Genomic DNA, 25,534 nt, shown 5'->3' on the forward strand with positions numbered 1-25,534 from the left:
GTGACTGAGTCATGAGTCATCTCAGTGGACCACGGGGCAGGTTTGCCCCTTAGATTTAATGAGGGATCCGAGGAAGAAAGCTCAAACATCAATCTATCAGAATCTGAGAGACAAATTCGCCCTGCTGCGACATACATATGGTCACGAATATCAACCAAGAATCCACTTCACTTTCAACACTTGCTTGGATTTTCTTTGCTCTAGTTGACTTTATTTATATTACGTGTCTTTTACTATATTTTTTTTCTTTCTTCTATTCTTTCCTCTCCATCAACTCTCTTCCGAGGTCCATTCATCACCACACTGAAGCCTGCACCGGGTTCAGAGGTCTGCTGGCTGCCACTGATGCCACGCATCTGTTGGACCACAACACAATACTAAACGGCAACACAGCTGTTCAACATGCAACCCACACTATAGCATGACAGACAGACCGAGTTTACATACAGCCTGGCAAGCTGTAAAGCTCTGAGGGCGAGTACTCAGTTATTGCAAGAGCTCAAGGTCATACTCATGCAAGATGAGCGAGCTAGCCTCAACAGATTGGAATTAAATCGCACCAGTACAGAGTAGAAATGTACAACACACGGACCAGCAAAACCAATATCCAGCAGGCATTACACTGCAATACATTAGACTTGCTGGAGGAGCAACAAAATCTATGGTTTTGTGAAAGCAGATATACTGTAAACACAGAAAACATCATTACAAAAAATATCTGATCATGATCAAAACTATGATTCTGTAACTGAACCATTTATTTAAAAAGGACAGTCTAGTTCAGTATGCAGTCAGTTTGAAAAGCAATTCACGGCAACAAATGCATTAAACAAACTATCCATTGGGTTCTATTCTAATTGATGCACCATGTCATAAAAAAACTATTCACATTTAAATTATTTTGACATATTATGCTTGTAATATGATATACGATTAGTAAGAATGATCATATAGTAACTGTCAACTGTCAATATCTGTTACTGCTCCTGCAGTTCATACAGCATTCATAAAAAAGCCTCCTCCTCAGTATCCACCTGTAAGCTCTGAGTTGATGTTCCCTGAGTGGGTAAGTCATTCTTGTCACTCCCCACTCCCTGCTGCTGCCATTCATAGAGCATTTGAAAAACCCTCTTCCTCCACCTCAGTATCCAACTGTCTATAGCCATGTTTCTGCCCAAACTACCCAGAACTTTTAGTCCAAGGACCTACTTTTCAAGAAACTTAAAGGTTCCTTCGGCCCGCTCTGGTCTGAATTCCCAACTCAGCCTAAAGACTAGGGAAGATGAAGCAAATCTGCTGACATATGAAAAAGGGATGCCTGTTTTTACGTGACATTAGTGCAAACAATAATACAACAATGATGTAGTCAGTCATCATTGGTCAAAGCACAAAGAACAAACAACAAACGTTTATGCAACTACGGATTTTTATAAATTATGAAATGTTTAGCACTGAGAGCCCCACCTAAGTTAAGTTGGAACTTAATTTAGACCCTGGTCCCTGCAATGGAAATGGAGTCTGTAGGGAAGGTCCTGTAGAGGAAACACAGCTTATGTTCCTTTAGTGAGTAAGTTTTTATTGTCACTCCCCACTCCCTACTGTGAGCTTTTTATGGGGATTGATAAGGTCAGAGCTTGGACACTAAATATCAACCCTGTGCATATTTGACATTTACATATAAATTCAGTCTCAGTTCAGTATTCTCGTTAACATCTCTTGCACCATCCCGTGTAAAGCCATCACAACATTCCCATGACTACAAATCAATGCTTACCGTCATGGTTGGGGTTTCCCAGCGTCCAGGGCTCATCTGAGTCAAAGTGTGTGTCGCCTCCTATTCCTGGCCCTGGAAAGTAGGCGTGTGCCAGGAAGCCACCCTCGCCGTCAAAGGGCGAACTATCACCATGGAAACCTGAAGCGAAGATGATGGTGATGTCCACGTCTTTCTTTGTTCTCTCCAGCTCACTGTAGGGCACAGCCTCAAAGCGCAGGGGCGTCACATTTTGCCAAACGTCAAAGGCTCGCCGAATGGCATCATGGGTCTCCTCTGCACCCACTTTGGGTGTCACGTTCTTTATGCTGCAAAGATGTGAGATAGAGGAGGGAAAAGTTAGAGTGGGAAAACACTAAAGGCCTTTGTAAACATTTCACACAAGCAGATAATTTTCTCTTATCATCGAGCCCCAGCAAGCCTCAAATCAGGATTTCTCCTTCAACTGTCAGGATGAGCAAATCTATTGTAAATTGGTCTGATAAGACTCTTGGGTTCGCGGAACGTTTGGTAAAACAAACACACCTAAGAGTATCTTATTCTGCTGAATGTCCACACAGAGGAATAATAACAGATTAGAATCTAATCAGACAAGGTAAATAGCCTCTAACTCCTCTGAAGCATGAGATATGGTGGGATAGAAAACAAGGCAGTTAGTTTAGTCAAACAGTTAGCAACACAAGGACTTAAAAAGGAGGACACTGCTGCATGTCAATCTACATGATCACACTATGCCAAAAAAGAATCTGTCACTATCACTGTTTTCCCTGCATGCTGCCATTTCACGCTCATCGTGTTCGCCAACAGAGAGCTAAATGGAGCGATTTGTGAGAGAAAACAGCTGAGTCCTCCCCCGCTGGCTTTGAGCTGCTGCAGGTGTGGAAAGGACGGGACAATTTCCTGCCTCTGGAATTTATTTTCTAATTAAGGATTATCAACAGCCCACTGCCTGCTGAGAGCCCCAGTCTGGTTTGGGCAATCAGAAAAACCTCTCTCACTTCATTCGCTCCAAAAATATCTCAGTCACGCTCTATTAAAATTTGGCCTCTCTCTCAGGATAGACAGATAGAGTAATTGTGCGTTATAAGCATCTAAGTTGGATGATGTAAACTATACCTATGTCTTCGTTCGCCCTTAGTGAAGTGTCAGAATTGGGTGAAAAGTTTGTTGGTCTGTGTTCAGTTGCCAAGATCAGTATGTGAATGTGAAATGTGAAAGTGCGCAGCAAAACAACATTGTGCCAATTTCTTTTTCCAAGTCTTCTAGAACAGGTGTTTCATATTGTGTCAGGAATTCCCTTTTTTCTCCTCACATCCAACCTGTTTCCTTGCTTACTCTCTGTCACCTCCTCTTCTTTGTTCGGTGTTTCATGTAAGTTCTTCATAGCGTCTCTGTTTGGCTGTCAGGTTGTCATTTTCCATAATAGTAATAAATATTATCAGAGCGTCTTCTGTCTTTGACTATTCTCATCCTCGTCTGCACAGTTGGGAGACTGCTGCAAGGCACATTTATATACAGCATTATTAATATTGCATGTGAGCTCAGATTAATTATTGACTCAAACTCAGTGAAAAGGGAAGCATAAAGCCTGGTTATGAAATATAAATAGAGTGCTACTAAATAACCTGCAATGTTCATTTAAAATGTTGTAATTGCTCAGACCAAACCACACACTGCTTCTGTTTCTCTAGCTGCTTTTTCAAGACTGACTTGCTGACAGCTGACTGCCACTTTAGCAAAGTGTTGCTTTAATTACGCTCTCAAATTTTGGCATAACTTTCCTTTTCAGCTAAGGATTTTTTTTGTGTTGATAGCCCTGAGTCCTGTACACACACACACACAGGTATGAAGAAATGGAACCTATGCCATTTTAAAAGACAAGGGTTAATTAATTGTTTTGGTTCTTGGTTTCATTTTATTTGTTTTATTTATTTAGGATATACATATACAAGAACTATGTGTGAAACAAAACAGTGAAGTTGTGGGCCGCAAAATCAAAACAATGAGCTGAAATACCCTAAGACGCTCAGTAGAACTATGAGGAATCTGGTTATAACTTCTCTGACACGACAAGCAACAGCTTTTAAATATACAGTACACATTGTGATTTGATTCGATATAGCAGCTTTAATTGTTGAGAGACAAATATTGAATATGGCACGTGAAAGAGTTACTATTGCCACATTAAACTGAAGGCAGATGAGCAGATATTATCCCCATATAAACCTAGAAATTGCATTTGACAGCTTGTACTCAAATGTTTTGAGACTGTGCTGTGCCTTTTTTTATGGCTCGTTGTTGATTGTGATTAGATTTGTTATAAGTGATATAAATTGTGCTGAATGACAGCTGGAAAATAGTCTGTTCTTAATTGCCCTGCAAGTGTGAGTTATAAATACTTGGATCTCTTGAGTTACAGAAACAATCTTGAACATCCATTGAAGCGGTTTCTGATTGTTGGTTGTTGAGTGAGCAAACAGTCTCTGCCTGATGTAGACCATTTGTGGAGTTAACACAAAATGGCCCTTTTGTCTTTTCAAGTGTAGAACAGAGAGATACGCAGAGTACAAGGGTGATAAACATGTCAGCTTATCCAGAGTCTACAAAAAGGTATTGAAGTTCCTCATGAATACATGTCCTTTTCCTTCTCTGTCTGGGGTTACAATGAAAGGCCTTCCCAACAACTGCGGCCTCTTGAGGAATAAAAAGACGGTTTTATTTGATTCTATTACCCATCTCACTTTTTGCAAGTCTTTTTTTTTTTATGGGCAAGACAGATAAAGCGGGAAATGGTTCCAGGGAGACTGTGCAAAGCAACAAACAAAAGAAGACCAACCTGCTCTCAGGCCACTTTAAATATTAAAATCCATGTTGTGAGGTGATAATGACGCCGGATGCAACTCATGTGCTATAATGGTACCTGCATGCAGGAAGAACAGTAGGGATGCCAAAGCTAATTAGTGCCTCCCCACAGCAAGTACTGTATGTGACTACATGGAAACTAGCACACACCTAGGGCGGCCATGCATTTGTTATGCTTTCCAAATGCCACCGTTGTTTTTTAAAATTATTTTTGGAGCATTCAGCTTAAAGAGACTAAGAACAAAGATTGACTTGACTTCAGTCAAAGACCTGAAGTTGGATTCAAAAACACAACATTGCAGTTTTTGGCTACCAGCAGAAAAATGACAGATTCAATTACAAAATGTGACACACATTATATGCACACAAGGTGTGAGGTTCAGATTGCAACTAGCTGAACACCCCTCGTCTCACACTTCCCTACAGTGGCAACTAAAAACACTAAAAAACAAGAAAGGCCCTCTCTTAAGCCAGCGTTTGGTTTGTGGACGTGAAACAGGATTCTTATTTTTCAGGTGATTATAGACTAATTAAAACGTAATTATGAATATTATATTCCATTCCTGCTTGTAGGTCCACCTCAATCATACACGATGGACCTTTAAAGAACACTGAGAAAAGTGAGACAGCAAAGTATCTTTATATGTTTGGCTGATAATGAAATTGAGGTTTGATGATTTAACCAAGTAAAGTTCTGTCTAATTTAAGTAGCTTTGACATTTCTATCAGTTATAATAAAATTGTTGAGAGCTACCTATTGAGAATATTGTGTGACTCACAGCTACAGCACTTCTACAGCTAGGATCAGCGTAAAACTCACAGTTAAATCACCAGTACAAAAGAGTAAGAATGAGTAAGAACTGTGTTACTTTGATAAGACATTGAAGATACCAGCCTGTGTGCATTAAAGTTCAAGGTTGACGTATTCCAGCAAGAAACATCCAATCACTTCACTCAAAATTCTGTTACTTTCACCACTAAGGGTGAGTGGAAGCTAAAGATTACAATGGTAATAAAATCTGGTTTTATTGTGGGTGAATTCAAATGTATCAACAAAGCTTTAATCAGCTACTAATCCAGTTTGTGCCTCTGACTGACCTCTACTCCATACCAATGTTGGCTGAGGCTCATGGGTATTGTAGTATTTAGAGCAATGGCAATGCCATGCCAAAATGACAGACAAAACATGATTCCTCAGAAAACGAATCTGAAATAATTAAACCTGGTGGCTATAACATAAACCAGCAGAGGCACAGTCCTGTGTTCCTGTGTTAAGTAAAAAATAAGTTAGAATTAAAACTTAATCTTAAACAGACATTTGCCCGGAGCCCACACTTCAATGATACACCCCTAATAACACACCCAAGAAAAAGTTACAAAGCACCCAAAGCGGCCATCTGGTAATAAACACTGCGCCAAATTCGACACTTCACTTCCCCGGGTCCTCGGCAACCAACCTGCCAAGTGTGAAGTACATCGGATGAACGGTTCTGGAGATATACGAGTAACACACAGACAGACGGACATTCCTTTTTGATAACATTTTCCTGCTGATGTTTATAATTTTTCATGATAAATGATATGTAGATGTGACACATACGACCTTTACGAAGATTAAGGATGTCTTTCAATGAAATATAATGCGCTACGTTCTCCAGGCACCTCTATAGCACCAATTTGAGTTAAAAGGAGCAGCTGCAGGCACATCTGACTATTGACTGGAGGCCAGGCACACATCCATGTACAACACACACACATATATGCACACACGAGCACACACACTCTCAAAATGCTCCCATCCTATTACATAACCCTAATCTGTCAGAGAGCACCCTCTGCTTTCCACTGGGGTTTCCTCCTCTCCTCTCAGCTCATCTCTTTCTCTCTGCAGCTGCTTCTCCTCCAACACCCTCCTCCACGCCTCACTTTCCTCCCTCCTCAACTCCACCTATCCGCTCCTCCACTCCTCATCTGCCTGCTCATTTTCTTCTTTTCAACTCTGCGCCGTGACGGACGAACCGAGCTCTGATGAAACGAACTCCAAACCCAATCCCAGTGTCATTTTTTAAAAAGAAAAATGCACAGGCATGAATCTGAACCGTTCTGCCATCGATGATATACTGTCCTACTTCAGCTGTAGGTTACTGATCCAGTAGATTACATTCAGCATGTAATGCTGCTCATACATTTATCCTTAGGGCAGAGCAAAAATAAAAAACAAGCCCACTTCTTACGGATTATCCCATAAAACATGAAGCTGCGGGCAGGCAGCATACAGTATGTATAAAATATGACAGAATCTGGGCTACTGACCTCACTAAATCAACAGAGAAATATTATATAACCGCAGCATGTTGTCCTTTAAGTTATTACTCATGTGGCTGAACATTAGAAAATGTTCTTGTGAATTATAAAATTGGTAATGAGGTCTCTGGCCCACGCATGGCTCTTACATGTACAATCTTTTCCCATTTATGCTACATGTTCTGTTGAGGATAAAGCAGGCTCCTCTAAAGTCCCCAGGTTGGAGAGCACGGTCAGTAATGTGTATAATGGTGTAGTTTGGCTTAAGACTATGCTGACCTAGGGTTAAGGCCTGCAGCTAATGGTTAGTTTCATTGCTGATTAATCTGCTGATTATTTTCTTGATGAATTTATTAGTTGTTTGGTCTTTAAAATGTGAAAAATGATGATCAGTGTTTCCCAAAACCCAAGATGACGTCCTTAAATATCTTTTTTTGTCGAGAACCCAAAGATATTCAGTTTACTGTCATAGAGAGGTAAAGAAACATGAAAATATTTACATTCAAGAAGCTGGAGTCACAGAGTTGTCTTTTTTTCCCCTTAAAAACAAAAACAGCAGCACAAAAAATCCTTAAGCTTAATCGATCCAAGTATTTGACGATTTATTAAACAGACAACTGATCGCTTAATCGTTTAAAGGGGACCTATTAATCTTGTTCTTTTTATTCCTTCCCTTCTGTGTTTTATTTATGTTCTTGTGCATTTCAAAAGACATTAAAAGTTAAAAAGGTCTGCATCAACAGAAGCTCATCTCTCCCACAGAAAACACTGCTCCCGAAACGCCTCGTCAGTAGTCCCTTTATGACATCACACTATGTCACAGAGTCACACATTTGCATAAGTAATGCCTTGCAGCTAGTTTGGTACGCAAGAGTTGATTTAGTACAGCGCCTCTGTTATTGATAGCAGTGCTGGCTCAGGCATGTGTGAGCTGACCAATCAGAGGAGACTGGGTGTTCAGGAGGGGGGCTTAAAGAGACAAGAGCTAAAACAGAGCGTCTCAGACAGAGTGGGGAATACAGGGCAGTCTGAGAAAACTGATGTGTTTTTGGAGCACTAAGGTGTGTAAACCTAGTTTAATTAGCGTGAATTTGGAAATATTTACGCATAAAAGCGGACAAACAGGGACCCATTTAGCAAAAGTTGACCAAATTTGAAGAAATAAAAAAGATATAGAGTGTAAGAAAATAGCAGCAACTGCATGAAAAAAATGACAGCAGGCCGTTTCTTTTTCTGTCTCTGTGAAAGGAATGTGTGTCTTAATCAAAAGGTCAACGAAACTGGTTAAGTCCTGGAGCCCCGTCTGTGTGCACATGCCTGTGTGTGTGCGTGTGTGTGCATGTGTGGAGATATCAGTTATTTCTCTGTGGCTGTGGGCCCACACTGGGTTAATCTTGTTGACCGGATGTCTTCACAACTTGACAAAAGCCCTCTTGACAGGGAGAGCTGCTGTGTGTGTGTGAGTGTGTGTGTGTGGCTGAGATTTTCTGTGCATGTCATAGTGAGGAAAGTCAGATTAACTACAGCGTCTTCATTTTTTCAGTCGATCAACATATTCTTGATGAATTTACCCACCTGTATGTGATATGTTTGTGTTGCCACTTCTGTCCTGTGAGGGCGTACCGCCGTTTCCTGACGCTGAACTTGGCTGCACCGCCTACCTGGTCAGGAACACCGCATCTGGGCTTCTTCATCCACCTATGGCGAAGGAGAGAGGACACAACTAATCAACACCGAGGGTGCATTGATCATTTTGCTGTGCTGAAGTGATGTACAACCACAACATGTAGTAATCTGCATTTGTATGTAAAAGCAATTCTAAAAGGACAAAGTGTTGACAGGAAATGAATGAGATACTTACAAAAAAAACCTCCACATAAAGTACATGCACACATTTTATCACAGGTCCTGTCTAAAAGTACTTATTCATTCACGTATTGCACACAAGAGACGCCTCACCTTATCGTGTTATCGCTACAGAGAGAAGCAGAGGAAGAGAGAGAAAAAAAACACAGGCATACTGTTAGCTTATCACATTTCACTCTGTTTCAGCCCCGTGGTCGGACAGCTGTTAGTCTGCATTCACACCGCTGGCCACCACATTGCCATGTTACAGTTCAGTGGCCAATTTGAGCTCATTGCTATTTGTAGCACGGATGGTATTTGGTGGGGACAAATGTCAGTGAGCACTGCATTTAGTGAGTTGCAGGTAAAAGGATGTCTGGTTAAGGTCCTGGGGTTGAAATCTGAGCTACATAACAACATGAAGCAGTAAATACATACACGCTATATTAGCGATTGTGTTTTATTTTCTCCCCTACATCCATGTGTATGTATCTCTTCTTGTCAATCCACCCCTGCTCGTGGCTGTGGTGTTCAGCTTTGACTGATCGTACGATGAGTAACCAAACGTCCCCGTTCTTCCGCTGAGTATTAATACTTTGACATTTCGCAGCCTTTGATCTGACGGTGGAGGTGTGCTCTCTGTAAAAGGCCCCTTTGATCAAATTAAAATGCCCCACTTAATCCGTGTCAGGGTAACTTTGTGTCTGCGAAATGACTCTGCTCGCCTTCGGAATGCAAAACAAGGGATGAATGACAGACTCATCGACCGTTTGTTCCCCATTGTGAAGATGTCTAGACCACTTTGTGAGTCTTAACAATAAAAAACAATAACTGACTGTAACAACATTTTTTTTTACCAAGCATAAAAAACAACAATCTCTTCAGAAAAATATAGAAGGAGCATGATGTTTTTGGTATTATAACAATTCTGAAATGGAAACATTTAATTTGCCACATGTCATTTGACTGAAAAATCACACATTATTTGTTCATTTATCCAAACATATTATTGCCATGTAAGCTAATACAAGAAATGAACATCTACGCTACTAAATTAAACACTGCCTCTTCTTTGCACTGACATTTACCTCCTAAAATAGGCTACATGTGCAACTGGCCATGACTTCCCTTCGCTTCAAATTTTTATAAAGAAGAAACACATCATGAATAAAGCACACAACTCCAAGTCCCGTACTGTGGCATCCTTAAAAGATACTTTTATAAGAGTATGACTCACTCTATAGTGGTGCCGTCCAGAGTCCCTGTGACATTGAGGCCGTAGCGGCGCTGCATGGCAGCGATAGCGGACTGCATGACTCGAGCAGAACGCAGCACTGACATTCTGGGGTCTGCAGATGGGAGGTAACCATACCTCTGGAGCCATGCCTATGGACAAACACAGGGAGAGAGAGGGAAATGTGAGACATCACAGTAAAGGGTAGGAGTGTAAATCACCAGTTTGATCATGATACGATAAGTATGGGTCATTTTTTTAGGGGGTCGTAACAGATTCCATTCAATTCAGGGGCCTAACACACAGAAAACATGGCTCAACAACAAGAATTGTTTTTTTTACAAAAGTCTAAACTTTGGCACAACTGTCAGGAGACAAAACAAATGTCAAATTAAAGGTGGGTGTTAATGGGTGTTTTCACTTCACATCGATAATATTGGATCATTAATCCTTAAAGCAATGAATCGATCTGAATCAATGGATCGTTACACCCCTAGTAAAGAGTTTCAAGTTGAGAGACCAACAGACATGTGACTCGAGTCATTTGGTCCAATTTTCAAGCAAGTCCCAAGTCATGGTTTCTTGGGCAAGTCAAGTCCTTAGTTGAAGTTAAGCACGAAGTCAATCACCCCTCGCAAAAAATGACTGCGGCCTAACCTGCAGTATCCGGTCTTTACAAAGAGAAAAGACAAGGTATTAGTATGTGTCTCATAATGGTATTATTGGCCAGTTTATATAACCTATCCAAAAAGAATGACACTGAATTGAATTTGTATTCTGATTATTGATATTCATTGAAATAAATGTTATCAAACATAAAATAAATAACTATAAAAGCTTGTTTATTTTATTTTTTATATTTTATTCATTCTCACTCAAAAAATGTCTCCCTCCCCATCACTTTTAAACTGTGAAATAATGACAGCCAGACTAAAAAGGACTACAACAAATAAACTGAACACAGAAGTTATTTGAGTCATCGTATCTCAAGTCAAGTCATCAAAACAGTGACTGGAATTGACTAGACTCCAACTCACAATGGCTCACGAAGTCCCCATCTCTGGAAGCGGATGGCTACAGCTCACGACCAACAGTATCAGTATTGATTAATCTGCCAACTATTTTAAGGATTAATCATTTAGCACATCCAAAAAATTGTGAGAAATGCTCATCACAATTTCCAAGAGCCGAAAGCAACATCTTCAAATTGCTTCTTCTGTCCAACAAACAGTCTAAAGCCCAGACTCTTTGTTTACTGTCATAAAAGACAAAGAAAAGCAGCAGTTTTATACGTGAGCTAAAGATACAACAGTAAGAAAAAGATCAGCAGATAACAGATCCAAAGGCACATTATTCATAATATGTTAGCAAGGAAAAGGGCATGAGTAGAAAGAGAGATGCGAGTTTAAAGTGCAGAATGTCATCTGTTATCACGTCATTTGGCTCGTCAGGGAAGGGCTTTGGTGTAATACAGCTTTCAGTGCCCCTTTAAAATCCTGCCAGAGGGAATCGCAGCTCAGATCTTTGGACCAGGGAGTAGCGGGGGGGATCGACTGGGCTTTCCCACTGAAGAGGCTTTAGGGATTTGGAGAGTCCCAGCCTCTCAGTCTTCATCATAACAATGCTATACAGATTCTCCTCCTGCTGCATTTAGCAACACAAAGCCGCGCAATAAAAAAGAAAATTAAACCAATAAAAAATTAATAATATTGTTTGAAGTGGAGGGAAACACCACAACACAGAGACACTGGACTGGAAAAACCTGGTGAACTCAGTGCTCTCAGGCTGCACGTTTGCCTCAGACCTCTTTTATTTTTCATTCAGCAGCACTGCGCTGTGAAACGTGAGCGCTATTCTCGTACACAATGTTGTCGAGCTGCTTTAGTCATCATGGAAGGCCTGCTGCTCGGGATAGCATACATACTGAGAATTTAATTCACTAAACGGGAAGGGAAGCATGGTGTGAGAGGTAGTGAGGAGAATGCAATAAAAGGCAAAGCATGATTCAACAACGGAACAAATGTGAGTCTGCAGCTTCTGTAACACAGAGCGAGTCTCGTGTCAGGCTCCAAGCAGTGACAATGAGCTCTTCAGAAACTCAGGCTGTTTGTAGATATTTAAAAAGTGCTACCGACTGGGACACAAAGAGGCCTGTTACAACAGGGAAAGCTGGCAATATTTATGATTTGAGGTTGTGTTGGAGCAAAAGCTAAACTGAGCTCGGGGATGGGAAGTCAATGAGAGCAACATTTAATTTCTAGCAGAAAGTCATGCAGTCATGTCGCAATCTTAAAAGTCGTACTGCTGAGTTTGAGGTTACAAGTCATATAAACACAGGGAATCTGACAAATTGTTATAATTTTACGATCAGGGACTAAAAAGACAATGGACAGTGAAAATTTGGAGGGACATCAGGCCATATTTCATGGTCAAATAACATATTTGATAACCCATTAGTGTCCGTTAGACAACAGCTAACATTAGCATTCAACCTCTAGCTAGCTAATATTAGCTAGGAAGTTAATAAGCTAATAGAGAGGCAAAGTCACGTCCCTTCAAGTGTGCCCCATGGGACCTTATACTGATATCTCAATGCTATAATAACTACATTCTACACCATATCAAATCTTCTATCACAGCAGATATAAAGTAAAATGAACTACATAAACATAGACAACCGAGCAGCTTCATTCTCCAGGCCGAATCAGCACTCCAAAATAGATGTAACAGGACTCAAAGGACTCAAACATTGTTTCATTTTTTTTTTACTTTTTCCAAAAGTCTTTCAGGCTTCCATTAAAGGAGATTAACAGAGAGGAATATACAGTATCTAAGGCTGACTTGCTCCTTGTAGTTTATCTGCACTCTGATTGACACACTGACAAATCCCAGATGATCCCCCAAGGACTACAGGTGGGTGCATGCACATATTCACACTCTGCCACAATGACTTATCCCGCCCAGCTCTCATCAGGGTGGCAGACGTCAAAATGTTACGAATGTGTCATGATTCACATTTCTTCGCACCTTCCCGCACACCAGGGCTTCCTCCTCATACTTCACTCTTTCTTCCACCTGTTGACTTTCTCATTTGCTTACACTTTCCATCTTCCTCTGCTGGGTGCCTCGGTCTATTTCATGAATCCACCCCCCCACTGCATCTCGTTTTCTATGTACGCCCTTTCACGCTCACCGAGTGCGCGATAACGTTATGATGTGTGTCAGGTTTTTTACACTCTGGATAGACGTCAGAGGAGAGAGAGGTGCACGTGTGAGATTTCCAGGTGCTGAAAATGACTTCTCCCCAATCTGAACGTGTCACATGTGTGCATGCTTAGGACGATGACACAGAAATGTCATGAAACACTTGCAAATAAGTCTTATTCACTGATGGAGAGCTCAGCCATGAAAAATCACATGACAGAAATACCACACATCCACATACAAACACAAACACACTCATATCCAAGTATGAAAGTGAGGTTTTGAAAGCATAAAAACTATGATTTAGGTTTGAAAAGCACAAATGGCTGATTGACCCTCTTTTAAACCCTGCCAAGTTTAGTTTAAGCGGCTTTTTCTCTCTCAGTTTCAGATCTTTCCCCTGATAAAACAGTGTCATAAATATCAGCATGCAAAGCTGAAAGGCCATGTTAGAAGGGTGTTAAATCTCAGAGGCGAGCACACAAACATAATTTAATCCAAATCTTCAGTTCTATGATTGTAAATTAGATTGTAGGTCAAGCAACATTTACATTATATTATGTTGTATATTATTATATTATATTCACACTTGATTCCAGCATGCTTAACAATCATCTTCATAGTGCCATCATGAATCTTAATTTATTCAAATCCCATTAACCAGCATGCTGGAAGGTCTTTACTTGCTCCCTCCATGTTTCCTTTTCCCACGTCTCCTCTCCGTCGCTCCCTACTGTCGTCGCTTTTCCTCCTAATGTCTACTTTCCCTTTTCATGTCCTGTAATCAGCTCCCTCGCATCTCCTCTCTGACATTGGAGGTCTTTCATTGTAACCATGTTTGGCTCTGTCCTAAAACCACTGACCCCGTGAATTCCCTGCAGTTTTTGGGGTGAAGGAGGATCAACAAAAAAAAACTAAAGAAAAAGTTTCACAGTTTAGACGTGGCACTGCGTATTGAGCGGGAGCAAGTTGAATGAGTCTATGTGGGTGAAAACAAACGCAAACTATACATTCGTGTCTTTGACTGTGTTGTATGTACATAAATGTGTATACAGATTTAAGATGTTCTCTGCTCAGAACATAAGAAAAGTGTGTACGAAATGTATTTGCAGTATGAGCAACAGCATTATTATGTAAATGAGAAGCTGCAGAGAGAACATGACAGTGTGTATTTCAAGAGGTGTTGGCAGTAAGCATTAACTGAGGCTGTGTGATGTGTTTGGGCTTCCAGACAATGCAGCCACTATCAGATCCAGAGATGCATTAGAAAAGAAGCAGCAGAGAAAGAGAAAGCTGACGCTGTTGTGAGATATGTCTGTCACTCAGACACTGACAGGATATTGGAAGGTGTGTGTTTGCTCAGCATCCCGTAAGAGAAGGAGATTGGCAGGACATGGAGGGTGTAGCTGTCAGACTGGTTCACACAGCACAATAAATGAATAGAGCAGAAAAGAGCAGCCAGTGATTTCAGTCAAACTTTGTACACTGGCAGCGACAACAAGTCTCTGTGCCTCTTCTTTAGCTACATTTTGCAAATTAAAGGATTAGTTCACCCAAAAATGAAAATATAGTCATTGGTGACAGGCTTTGGTTTGGAATGGTGGTTTAACTTCAACTGGCTCCGCTGCGTTGTGCATCTACTGCGTTACAGCTCCGGCAGTCCGGACACTAGCAGATACGCAAGGCTTCTATTTCTGCCAGATGCAGCAATTCAGCACAGAGCAGACAGGAAGTCACACACCGAAACAACAACATAACATCCGGATGATTTTCAAAATCCAAGACAAATCCAAGCACTTCTTCTAATCCTTCAGTTGGGAACACTTCGTGTTGTTGTGTTTATAACACATACGTATAACTGCGGTCGCGCGTGATTCTTTAATTATCGCGCGAACTCCTCGGCCTTGCAACTCCAGCTGTCCGGCAGTGATGCGCCGTGCTGCACTCAAAACGCAGCCGGTGGGTGTTGCCGGACGATGGAGCATGGAGCATAACCGTACCGGCGCCGTTCCACAACGCACATGCATCCAATGGAATTCCCGGGTGAGACATAATCAGCGTTGTTTCCTCTCCCACCTCATGTATTCATTTTTCTTTTTACAAAGCAGTAACATGGTTAGTTAGTTAGTTCATAAAAATATCAGACAAAAGCCCTAGCTGTAACTTTGCTGTGACAGATGTACAGGACCTTTGTCATACAGATGTTTGGTTAGGTTTAGGCAAGAAAACTACCTGTTTAGGTTGAGGAAAACATTGTGGCTCGGGTTAAAATAACTACGTTACTTATATAACTTCAGTTACATCATGTACGTGGTGTAACTTAACTGTAATAGCAAGATAAAATAACTAACTGTTTACTTTTGGTTTCACACTGGACATGAACAGCAGCCTTGAGAGTAAATGTCATGTGCTCTTTCGAGCCAGGTCTGTCGTCTACTTCCACCCTATGTGGACTTCTTCGCATGACTTAATACTTTAGTGCCGTCATAATAACTACATCCCTAGAGGTCACCGCCTAACAGGACACGTCAATATGGGTCTTAGTAAGCTGCTTTTACTGTCGACTGATATGGGTGATGAGCTGGTCTTTCCTCAGGCTATCAGTCAAACAGAAAACTTCCATGATCAAAAAGTTGCTGATTTTTTTTATGTTTATCCCTCAAGGTTAAAATATAGTAATACTTTGACAGAGTTTATAGATTATGATGCACATAATCTTATTAGTATAGTAATCCATTACTTATTTTGGGAAGAGGTAAAACTTGAAGGGAACTCAATAAAAGAGGAAAGGGTCAGTGATGTTGGACAGCCTTACAAATAGAAGAATAGCTCAACAACAATACAGATGTTTACTGCTGCCTACAGTACAACACAGCTGACTGAAGCTGTGTCTCCCACTCTTTCACTACTTCCAGGAGAGTGACCCATCTTCTGCCTTTAATCCTAGAGAGGGAAGAGTAGATCTTAAGAGTAGATGCTTTGCTGAATCAGCACCAAGCTCCATTCCTTTCCTCTAGCTTTTGCTCTCCTATCAGTCCTTATCTCTTTCTTCATCCTCCCTCTTCTATTTCTCATCGATTCGCTCTTTCTCTCCGTGATCTATGGGTCCCGGTGTTCAGCCAATGTAAGGAGTCTAGAGACCAGGAGGCTCCAGCTCGACAGCCTCCTTATTCAATAAGACAGAAATTCCTCCCCGTCTTCTCTGCAGATAACAAGGAAGCTTGTAAGAATAGACGGTGCTGTTCAATAGAGCTGTAATTTGGACTCCCTGTTGATGTAATAATAATGATGCAGAATGGTAACCATACTTCATCCATGGCTGCATGACAAGTGGCTCACTAGGCTACCGCAGTAACATTACTGCAAATAGAGCAAGAGGTAAAGTATCAGAGGGACGATTATCAGGCACCATCATTATTTTGACCAGAGCATCAGATCATAACAGGAGGAGAAAAGCTTCATGAATTGTTGATGAGGAGATATCAAGATGAATGTTCACATCTCGAGCTTACTCCTCTGGATCAAAGCAGGAAATGATACACCGGTGATTTACGCTCCTGCCCATTTAGAGTTGACACACTGTCTTACACCAACACAAAACTTGATGTACTGCCTCGAGGTTGTCTGTCTTTACGCACCAGTTAAGTTGTAGTTTACATCCATGTCTGCCCAGACACATAGCCTATGTAACGAAGACTTTAAAGGAATGTAATGAAAGGTAAATGTAGTCTTTGGTGAAATCACTATATTGACACGTATGATTCCAGTGAATAATGTCCGGTGAGAAACGTGATGCAACGACAATCACCTTCCTTCCATGTGTTGTTGAGATATGGCGTTCACGAGAATGGTAGTAATGCGAGGTCACAGTGACCTTTAACCACCAAATCCTAATCAGTTCATCCTTGAGTCCACAAGAATGGGACGGAAGTTGAAGTTTGTGTCAAATTTGAAGAAATTCCCTGAGGGCATTTCTTAGATATCACGTTCAGAAGAATAGGACAGACGGATGGATAGAAGGACAACATAATGCCTACGGCAATTCGAAAAATAATTGTGCATATACGGAAAATAAATCACATTTCTTGCAAGGGGTTAGGCGATAAGAATGATTACACTGTTAAATATGAATCTACAGCTAGTAAAAAGTCAGCCTGGCTTAGCATAGAGACTAGAAACAATGAGCAAGCAAATAACCAATGGTGAAATCTGAACTTGCATTTTAATCCAGTTTTTTTGTCAGGATTAATAAACTATGACATGCTAATTAATCAGATTTAGAGTTGGTATATATTATCCAACCTTTGGTCAAAGCCAGGCCGAAGGTCTCACTCGCTAAACGGCTGTAAGAAATGACATGGGTATTTCCCAAAATGTTAAACTATTCCTTTTAAAATACAACTGGACGTAATCAGTTTAAGAGAACACAAAAGGACTGTTAATAACAAAGGATACAGATCAGATGACATGTCATATAGGGCAACATGTCGAGGGGAAATACATTTAGGCATCAGATAAAAATGTTCAAACGAACCAGTGATAAATTTGGTGTGTTTGTTCAATCAATTCATGCATTTACCAAAACTTTCACCCACATCATCATGCAGATGAATCAAACCAGCCAATTGTGAACAAAAAAATAAGTCTCCTGTGTGTAATTGGATAATGTGTGCAGTAAGAAAAACAGTGTTTGTTCTGTAAAGAGTGGCGTGCAATAATGAGGTTCAACTTCTCCAGAAATCAAGTTTTCAGATTGATTTGAAGTGCACAGATACGAAGTCCAGCAGCGTGCCCTGATGAAGGCTAAAGTTTCTGAAATTCATCAGTGCCTATTTTTGGGTCGTCCACACTTGATTTCACTTCACTTTGAAGTAGATTTCTCTCATGCTTCTGATGCAGGAAGAACTCGGCCTCACCTCCCTTCTCTACACAAGACTTCACACAGAGTGCATTTCATCTTCACTTTTGTCACACTATGAAAAAAAAACTGCTTGTGGTTTAAAATCATGGCCTTCATATCTCCCCTAAAAGGACACTTCAGCGCATTTATACGGCCAAAGCTACATAGAACCTGTCAGCAGAGAAGCAAAGCAATGTCATCTCAGGTAAACTGAGACTCTGCTACCAACATTGCACATCAGGGGAGCAACATGCAGAGTTACCCAGTGGAAGAGTAGGCTTCGTCCTGAAGTGACTCACAAGCCTTGTCCTCATCCAGATGCCTCGCACATGCGCTGAACTGGGGTGAACCTGCAGCATTCATGTCCCCAGAACACCTCCCAACCAGCCGACTTGGCCCATTACCTGACGAGCAGAAGGCGGGCTAATTAGCCGATGGGTGCCATCAAAAGGCCAACCTGTAAGGCGATGGAATCACTCCATTATGGATGAGAAGTGCCTCAGGAAGCCCCGTCGGCATGGCAACGTGCAGTGGCTGCTGATGTTGACGTTTGTGACCGATCAGCTGATAGGAGCTCGGTCCCCTCAGGTTACAGACAGCATGTGGCTGCAGATCACATGTGCATTAATTCTTTATGCTGAGTTGTGGAGGTGGAAGTTTGGTTTTAGATGGATGGTGAGGGAGGACTTTTTGACATTAAAGCAGCTTAAAAAATGACTGAAAAGATCGTGGCAAGAAGAAAAATGTTCATGGCTTATATTTGTTAGTGTCACCAATTTTTAGTCCTTTGTTGGGAAGTGCTGCCATAAAGTGAGTCTGAAAGAAACAAAAACTGAGAATTGGTCTTGGTTTCAAGTCTGGTTTCAAGACCACTTTTTGAAGGTCTCGTCTCGAAATCAAGTGCATTTTTACTCTGCCTCGTATCGGTCTCAGACAAAGAAGAGTCTGGATTTCCTTTCAAGACCTATGGTTTGCATGTTCCACATTTTAGCGTGCTATGCACTGTGGGACTCGCACTGGTCTTGGTCTTGACTTGGTCTTGTCCTGCCTTGATCTTGGTCTTGACTTGGTCTCAAGACCTCCAAGTCTTGGTCTTGTCTTGGTCATGGTTTAGGTGGCCTTGACTTCAACACTGCTGGCTCCTCTGCATGTCCTTGCATACATCAATTTCTGTGACAGTGCCTGGAATTACACGTTATTTCCCAAGTTTTTGCATCACCTTTGGGTCCTGTGATACACACTGCAATATCAGAGGTAATTAGTCTCAGACCGGTCTATAAAAGCTCTTTATTTATGCCTGTGATCAGAGCAGGTTTGTCACACACCGTCACTGAGAGCAGAGTGTGTGTTTACAAGCCTGAGCTACTCAGAAAGGGTTTATGGGCTGAATGGAAAAGAGGAGACAACTGTACCTCATATATTTAACAGTATTACTCATGTTGAGTACACATACTGTCCCTACATGTTTTTAACAATTTATATATAAACGTACTGTACGTATATGACTACACAGTATCTGACTTATAGTCTGGCAGTTTGGGCAGTAACAAAGCGATGCATATTGGCATTAATGGACTCACAATGAGTGCACACTATAGGATCTCATCTCTATATACATTCTTTCATAATTCAGAAGATCCATTTGTAAAAACTGAGAATGGTAACAAACTCTAGAATAATGTCTCATTTTAAATTAGCAGGTCTGGTGGTTACTCTGAGCCATATGCTACTCGCTAGAATCTCACAAACACCAAGTGACACAGGTGTGCTACTTGGCAGGACAGAGACGCTGCCTTTAAACTGCCTGAAGGCTGCTAAATGCCAACACGTTTCTCTGCTATGGGCAACTTCCTGTCAGTACTTGCCTATGAGCCCTCCAGGTTTTCATTCTACTCATCTAATCAGGGAATGATTTACACCCAGGGGTGCCGAGTGAATACAATTAGCTCCCTGCAAGGATAGAAACTCAGCAGGAGAAGACCTTGAAGTTTTACACCACAAATATCAGGTCTACCAATTAGAACCAAGTTAAGAAATCAGTAAAAGAAGAAAGATGTTTTAATCTTTCCTGCCCTGACATTTAATTAAAAGAATTATGTAAATATGTATTAGATAAGTTGTTTCAATTTTAAGGGGTTACAGTGGTGAGAAAAGGCAATAAAGCACGTCACAATAAACATGCCTGTCGCAAATGTCACTTTTCCAACATTTGTACTTGACTATTTCTCTAAATCAGCGGTGCAACAGATTACAAAGCTCACGGTTCGGATCCAATCATGGTTTTGAGTCTCAGATCCGATAATTTTTCGGATAAATAAATAAATAAATAAAGCCGGTCAAATGTAACTACGAACAGATCATGGGTCAACTGTATTCCATTACACCACTACTCAGCAAAGCAGAGATCTGTATACCATGAAAGTGGACACTGACTGTATCACAAAACATGTGGGTGATGGCAGCTGGAGGGGTTAAAAAAGTGTCTCCATCTCTCCAGTAACAGAGCTGGGACAGAGCACTCAGGAGCGACCAGAGCTCTCGGCCCAGGTGACTCGTGGGAACATGATCCCGGCATCATGGGAAAGCCTGCCGCCTCTGACCGCCCTGAATTATTCATTGGTTACACGCCGAACCACTGGCAAGTGTGCCAGGGTCGCCAAGGCAACCGCAGCATTCCTGCCCACACCAGTAACCATGCACCCACACACATACACACATAATTTAACTGCTCTCCTTGAATTTAAATTTCAAAAATGATGATGCTGTAACTATCATCTGCACCTCCTGACCCCAAAGCGATGAGATCACTGCAGAGGTTGAACGGTGTATTACTGCATATTTAGCCGCCAGCGCCCACACAGACACGCATACAGAAAACACTCAATGCACACCATGTTCACCATCTCAGTGGCCCCATTAGGACAAAATGTCACAAAAATGTCATCCAAAAATGTCACAGTCTGATCATACATACTGATCAGAACAGTGCCTATTCTGGTGGATAATCTTCTGGGGGTTTTCCAAAGCATTTGAAGACTTCAGATGTTGGAAAACGGCAAAAAGAGAATTGTCTGGAGTATGATATCTGACATCAGCTGATGCAGAAAAATCTCAATCAAGACCAAACCTCCATACGGCTGATTGATATTCTTCTTATGTTCATTTCATGGTGAGGCGTAATCATATATTCAAACGTGCTGCTATAAGATTCTATTAGTGTGCGCAGAAACAGATTGCAACAGTTGACATGACTCACTAAACTGTGTAGTGTAAAAATACCCACACACACACACACACACACACATGTCCCTGAGCGCTTCTGTCAACAGCTTAATTGACAGCCTTACATGTGATGCCCCATTGGCATCATCTAATGTTGCACTTGTCAGTCACATTAAAGATTGAACAGCTCAGTAAGCTGTGACCAAAGATACATTTCAGTGAGAGAAAGACTGCGTGTTGACATACAGGGAGGAAGATTTGGAAAGATTTGTGTCTTTGTGTGTCAGTGTGTGTGATTATGAATCATTTAGGTCAGTGCAGGTGTTGTGTATTTCTCTAGGATTGGGTGAACAGACTGACATAGACACCCCAGTGGCTCTGAAATCTGCTCTCTTATCAAAGCCAAATGACGTCAAGAATACTGTGTTAGTGTGTGTGTGCGTGTGCGTTTGTGCATGTGTGCGTGTGTTTGTGCTATTGCAATCCATATGATTGCTCAGTGAGAAATGAGGGCAGAGCACACAAGTATAAATACACTCATGAATAGGCCTGCAAGCACTCAGACACAGAAGGTAAGCTCATACATACAAACTGTACTGTATGTAGGAGGAAAATGTGGCTGCATGGAAACATCAGCAACAATGTAACATCTACTTTGTAGAAAATAAAAGTTCTAGTTGTTAAATTTGTTCAAATTGTGACTATTTCAAACAATTGTGTAGTTAAGTAGTTAAGTGCTGATAACCACCATGGCACAGGAAAGTGAAGGAACATTTAAGCCTCACTAAGAGAAATTTCAAGTCAAAACATACCAAAGTACCATGGACATTGGTGTGACTGCCAAGTGATTTCTGGGAAACGCAGCACAAAAACACCATGCCAGTGAACGCTTATCACCAAAAATAGCAAATAAGATCTTTCAGACTGTTTTGAATTGCATTCAGTTATATTTAAGCCTCAGTTCAGTCCAGCAGAGTAAATCTTTCAGTCTTTGTCTTTGTCATCAGCAGGACTGTGGCTACCTACCGAGAGCAGCCACTGTCCCATGTAAGTGTGACTGGCAACAAACACTAAGAAGACAGAACCAAAGAAGCTACAACTGCTTACACTCAGACACACATTCACACTCACACCAGTTGCTTCCCATTACTCAGATGCCACTCAGAGGCTGAGCATGCCAACTGGTAACATGAGCTGTGACAGGAATGAATCTCTCCACATAGTGACAACAGAACTAAGTAGTTTGCATTGCACAGGAGTGAGCTCTACATTAGCATAGTGCTGAAAACAGCTACAGTGGTTACAGTGGTATGTGACTCATAGTTTTGCAGCAGGGCTGGGTGATGCAGTACATCATCATATGGGAGATAATGTACTCTATAAAACAACAAACTGATGTTTAATTCAATGAACTTTGCTCTTGCTGTGCATTACATCACATACTTGTAATTTACTTTTAATATTTTGTTTAGTCATTAGAAATGTACAATATGTAAGATTTTTAGTTAAAAACATTTAGAAATTAATGAAAATTATCAACAGAATGTGGAAAAAATAGCAATTTTGACTTGTGTTGCACAGATATCTAATGACGTTAGCATGCTAACCAGCTAGCTCGACCTGTCCGGTGTTTTAGCGGTGTAAAAAACAACACTCTCCTGGTGCTCTGAGCTCCCAGCCTGGACCGCTAGATGTACGGCTAACCGAGCTAACTAACTAACTAACTAACTAACTAACTAACAGCAGCTACAGTTAGCGGTTACTCTGGTGATATGCTGCCCCCTTTTCGTTAGAATGTGAATTAAACAGCTTGCCAATCTCACTCACTCTAATGTCTGTACATTAGATCTAAAGCTTGAACCAAGAGATAATGAGCATAGCTTATCATGAAGACCAGAAACGGGGGAAAACAGCTAGCCTGGCTCTGTCAAAGGGTAATAACATGCCTACCAGCACCTCTAAAGCTGAATTTCCCTCGTCTTTATGCTAAGCTAAGCTAATGGGGCACCATTAGACATGAGAGCTGTATCTCTCTTCTCATCCAACTCTCTGCGACAAAGCAAGACACAATATAATTGATTTTAATAATATCACAATTGAAAAAGAAAAAACTCAGTCAACAAATTAATCATTTTGAGGGAAATACCATTATTGCAAGCAGACAAATTACAATTAAATCTCGGGGTACAGCTTTTTAATCCATAACAGCAAAAAAAGCAGCAAAGAACTGTTACACCCAAAGACACATTTCTATTCCTACATTGATCGATTTTGGCATCTTTCATACCTAGTAATCAAAAGTCTCTATCTGTATTCGTTTCATAGTTGTGGCTAAAAGTCAATGACTGACTAATGTTTGAGTTTCCACTTCTGGATCATGACCAAAATCTAATCAATTGTTTCATGACACAAGGTCTGACCACCACATTTCATGGAAAACTGATCATTGATTATTCAGATACCTCACAGACTGACTGACTGACAGACAAACAGAGGGAACAGATCAAATCCTTGGTGGAGTTAATAATTACAGTAGACTGTCAGCGGAGTCTGTCTGAACCAGCTTTCATTAATTCATTCATCCATCTGAGACAGGATGTGTTAACAGATGGGAGTACACTGGAGCAACTTTGCGCTCGCTTTGTTGTACAGCAGATTACCTTTGACTACGCAACTTTGCTTAGTCTCTGGTGAGCACAGTGGCATGATTCAAACACTTAATGTGACTCAGAGCGGAGCGCTGCACCTGATGCCTCTATGTGAAACGCAGAGTGTAACCAAGGCAGTGTGATGCTCATGAGGCTTTGGTGCTTCCTCGTTGTTGTTGTTGTTGTTGTTGTGTTCCTAGAGAAAGCTACTGTGGTGAGAAAAATCAGCCATGAGTCAAAATATCACAAATCCCAGCAGAAGGAGAAGATGGTAGGCTACAGAGCACGGAAACAGCTGTGAGTGATACAGTGAGGATTTTATGTAACCAGGCAATTTTTGGACACAGATGGAAACAAAAGCTTTTAAGATCAATATATTCCTGTTTCACTGCAATGTTTGTAAATTCTTAAAATGTACATATCGGTCGCTCTGTGCCTGCATTCAAAGCTCAAACCATAGATTTCAGGGTAGCATCAATCCAATGCAAACACAGCACAGGGTTAAGAGTTAAGAGTAGTGCACTTGGCCTTTAAATATGATGTTGTATCTTGAAGCGAAAGCCTCAAAGCACCAGTTCAAAACAACCACTTTAGACAAAATGGGACGATGGACACAGTTCAGGCTGGCAGTGAGCGGAGAAAAGTCTTATGCAATATTAAAAAGGTCCAGTGTGTGGGACTGAGGGTCAGAAATGGAATATAATAGTCATAATTATGTCTTCATTGGGGCATAATCAACTGAAACTGAGAACTGTTGTTTTCTTAATCACTGCTCAAATCACTGGTTCCAGAGAGTCTTTCTTTTTTATTTTTTTGGATTTGTTAGCAACCACCATAGGGGAGGATGAGACAAGGGGTGTTCAACTGCTCATTTAATCCTACACACCGTACCTTTTAGAGGTCAATGTCAGATAGGACCTTTTAAGAACTATTGTTATTGGCTGAACTTTGCTCCGATAGTTGCCAATGGCTGTGCAGCCTCCACCGACTGCGGAGGAGTATGTCACCATTTTGCATGGAGGATACGCAAATCAAATTAATCGGCTATCTGCTTTTTACTTTTCCTTCTCCCAACTATCGTTATTATATCGGCCTTTTAAACATCGGTCGACCTCTAGTACCTTTAAAGGACAAGTTCACCCAAAAATGAAAGTCCAGTCATTATCTGCTCACCCTCATGGTGATGGAAAGTCTGGTGAAGTTTCGTAGTCCACAAAACATTTCTGGAGCTTCACAGCAAAACGGCTTTAAAAAGGGTGTAAACATTGTCAAACATGTAGAGGAAAAAGACATTACCACTGAATTACTCTACGCCTACCTACCACATACAGTATTTGGCCTTGGAGAGAAAATGGTCCAAACGACTTGACCGGCTGTCACACTAAGTCGTTATTTTCCCATATAAAATCAATATGGATTGAAACAGAAAATAACACTCACAAGGAGATAAATGAAATTAAGTCATGACTGTGCCATTGTTAATGACATTGTCTAATTCGCAGAGAAAATTACTTCTTCAGGGAAGACAATCGGATAAACAAAAG

General features: G+C 41.1%; 1 protein-coding gene across 4 annotated transcripts in view; it reads right to left on the reverse strand.

Moving 5' to 3' along the window:
* Positions 1 to 25,534, reverse strand: part of LOC141014184 (matrix metalloproteinase-16-like) — a 77,144-nt gene that overhangs the window by 48,057 nt on the left and 3,553 nt on the right. For 2 of the 4 annotated variants that reach the window (XM_073487869.1, XM_073487871.1), the window contains exons 2-5: positions 10,020 to 10,168; positions 8,897 to 8,911; positions 8,513 to 8,635; positions 1,775 to 2,079 (exon numbers count right to left, since the gene is read on the reverse strand). In XM_073487869.1, coding sequence (XP_073343970.1) covers positions 1,775 to 2,079; positions 8,513 to 8,635; positions 8,897 to 8,911; positions 10,020 to 10,168 — 592 coding nt within the window. The remainder of the gene's footprint in view (positions 1 to 1,774; positions 2,080 to 8,512; positions 8,636 to 8,896; positions 8,912 to 10,019; positions 10,169 to 25,534) is intronic. The other 2 variants (XM_073487872.1, XM_073487870.1) reach the window with 1 other exon arrangement.

Source organism: Pagrus major, chromosome 19, assembly GCF_040436345.1.
Source record: "Pagrus major chromosome 19, Pma_NU_1.0".
Classification (NCBI taxonomy): Eukaryota; Metazoa; Chordata; class Actinopteri; order Spariformes; family Sparidae; genus Pagrus; species Pagrus major.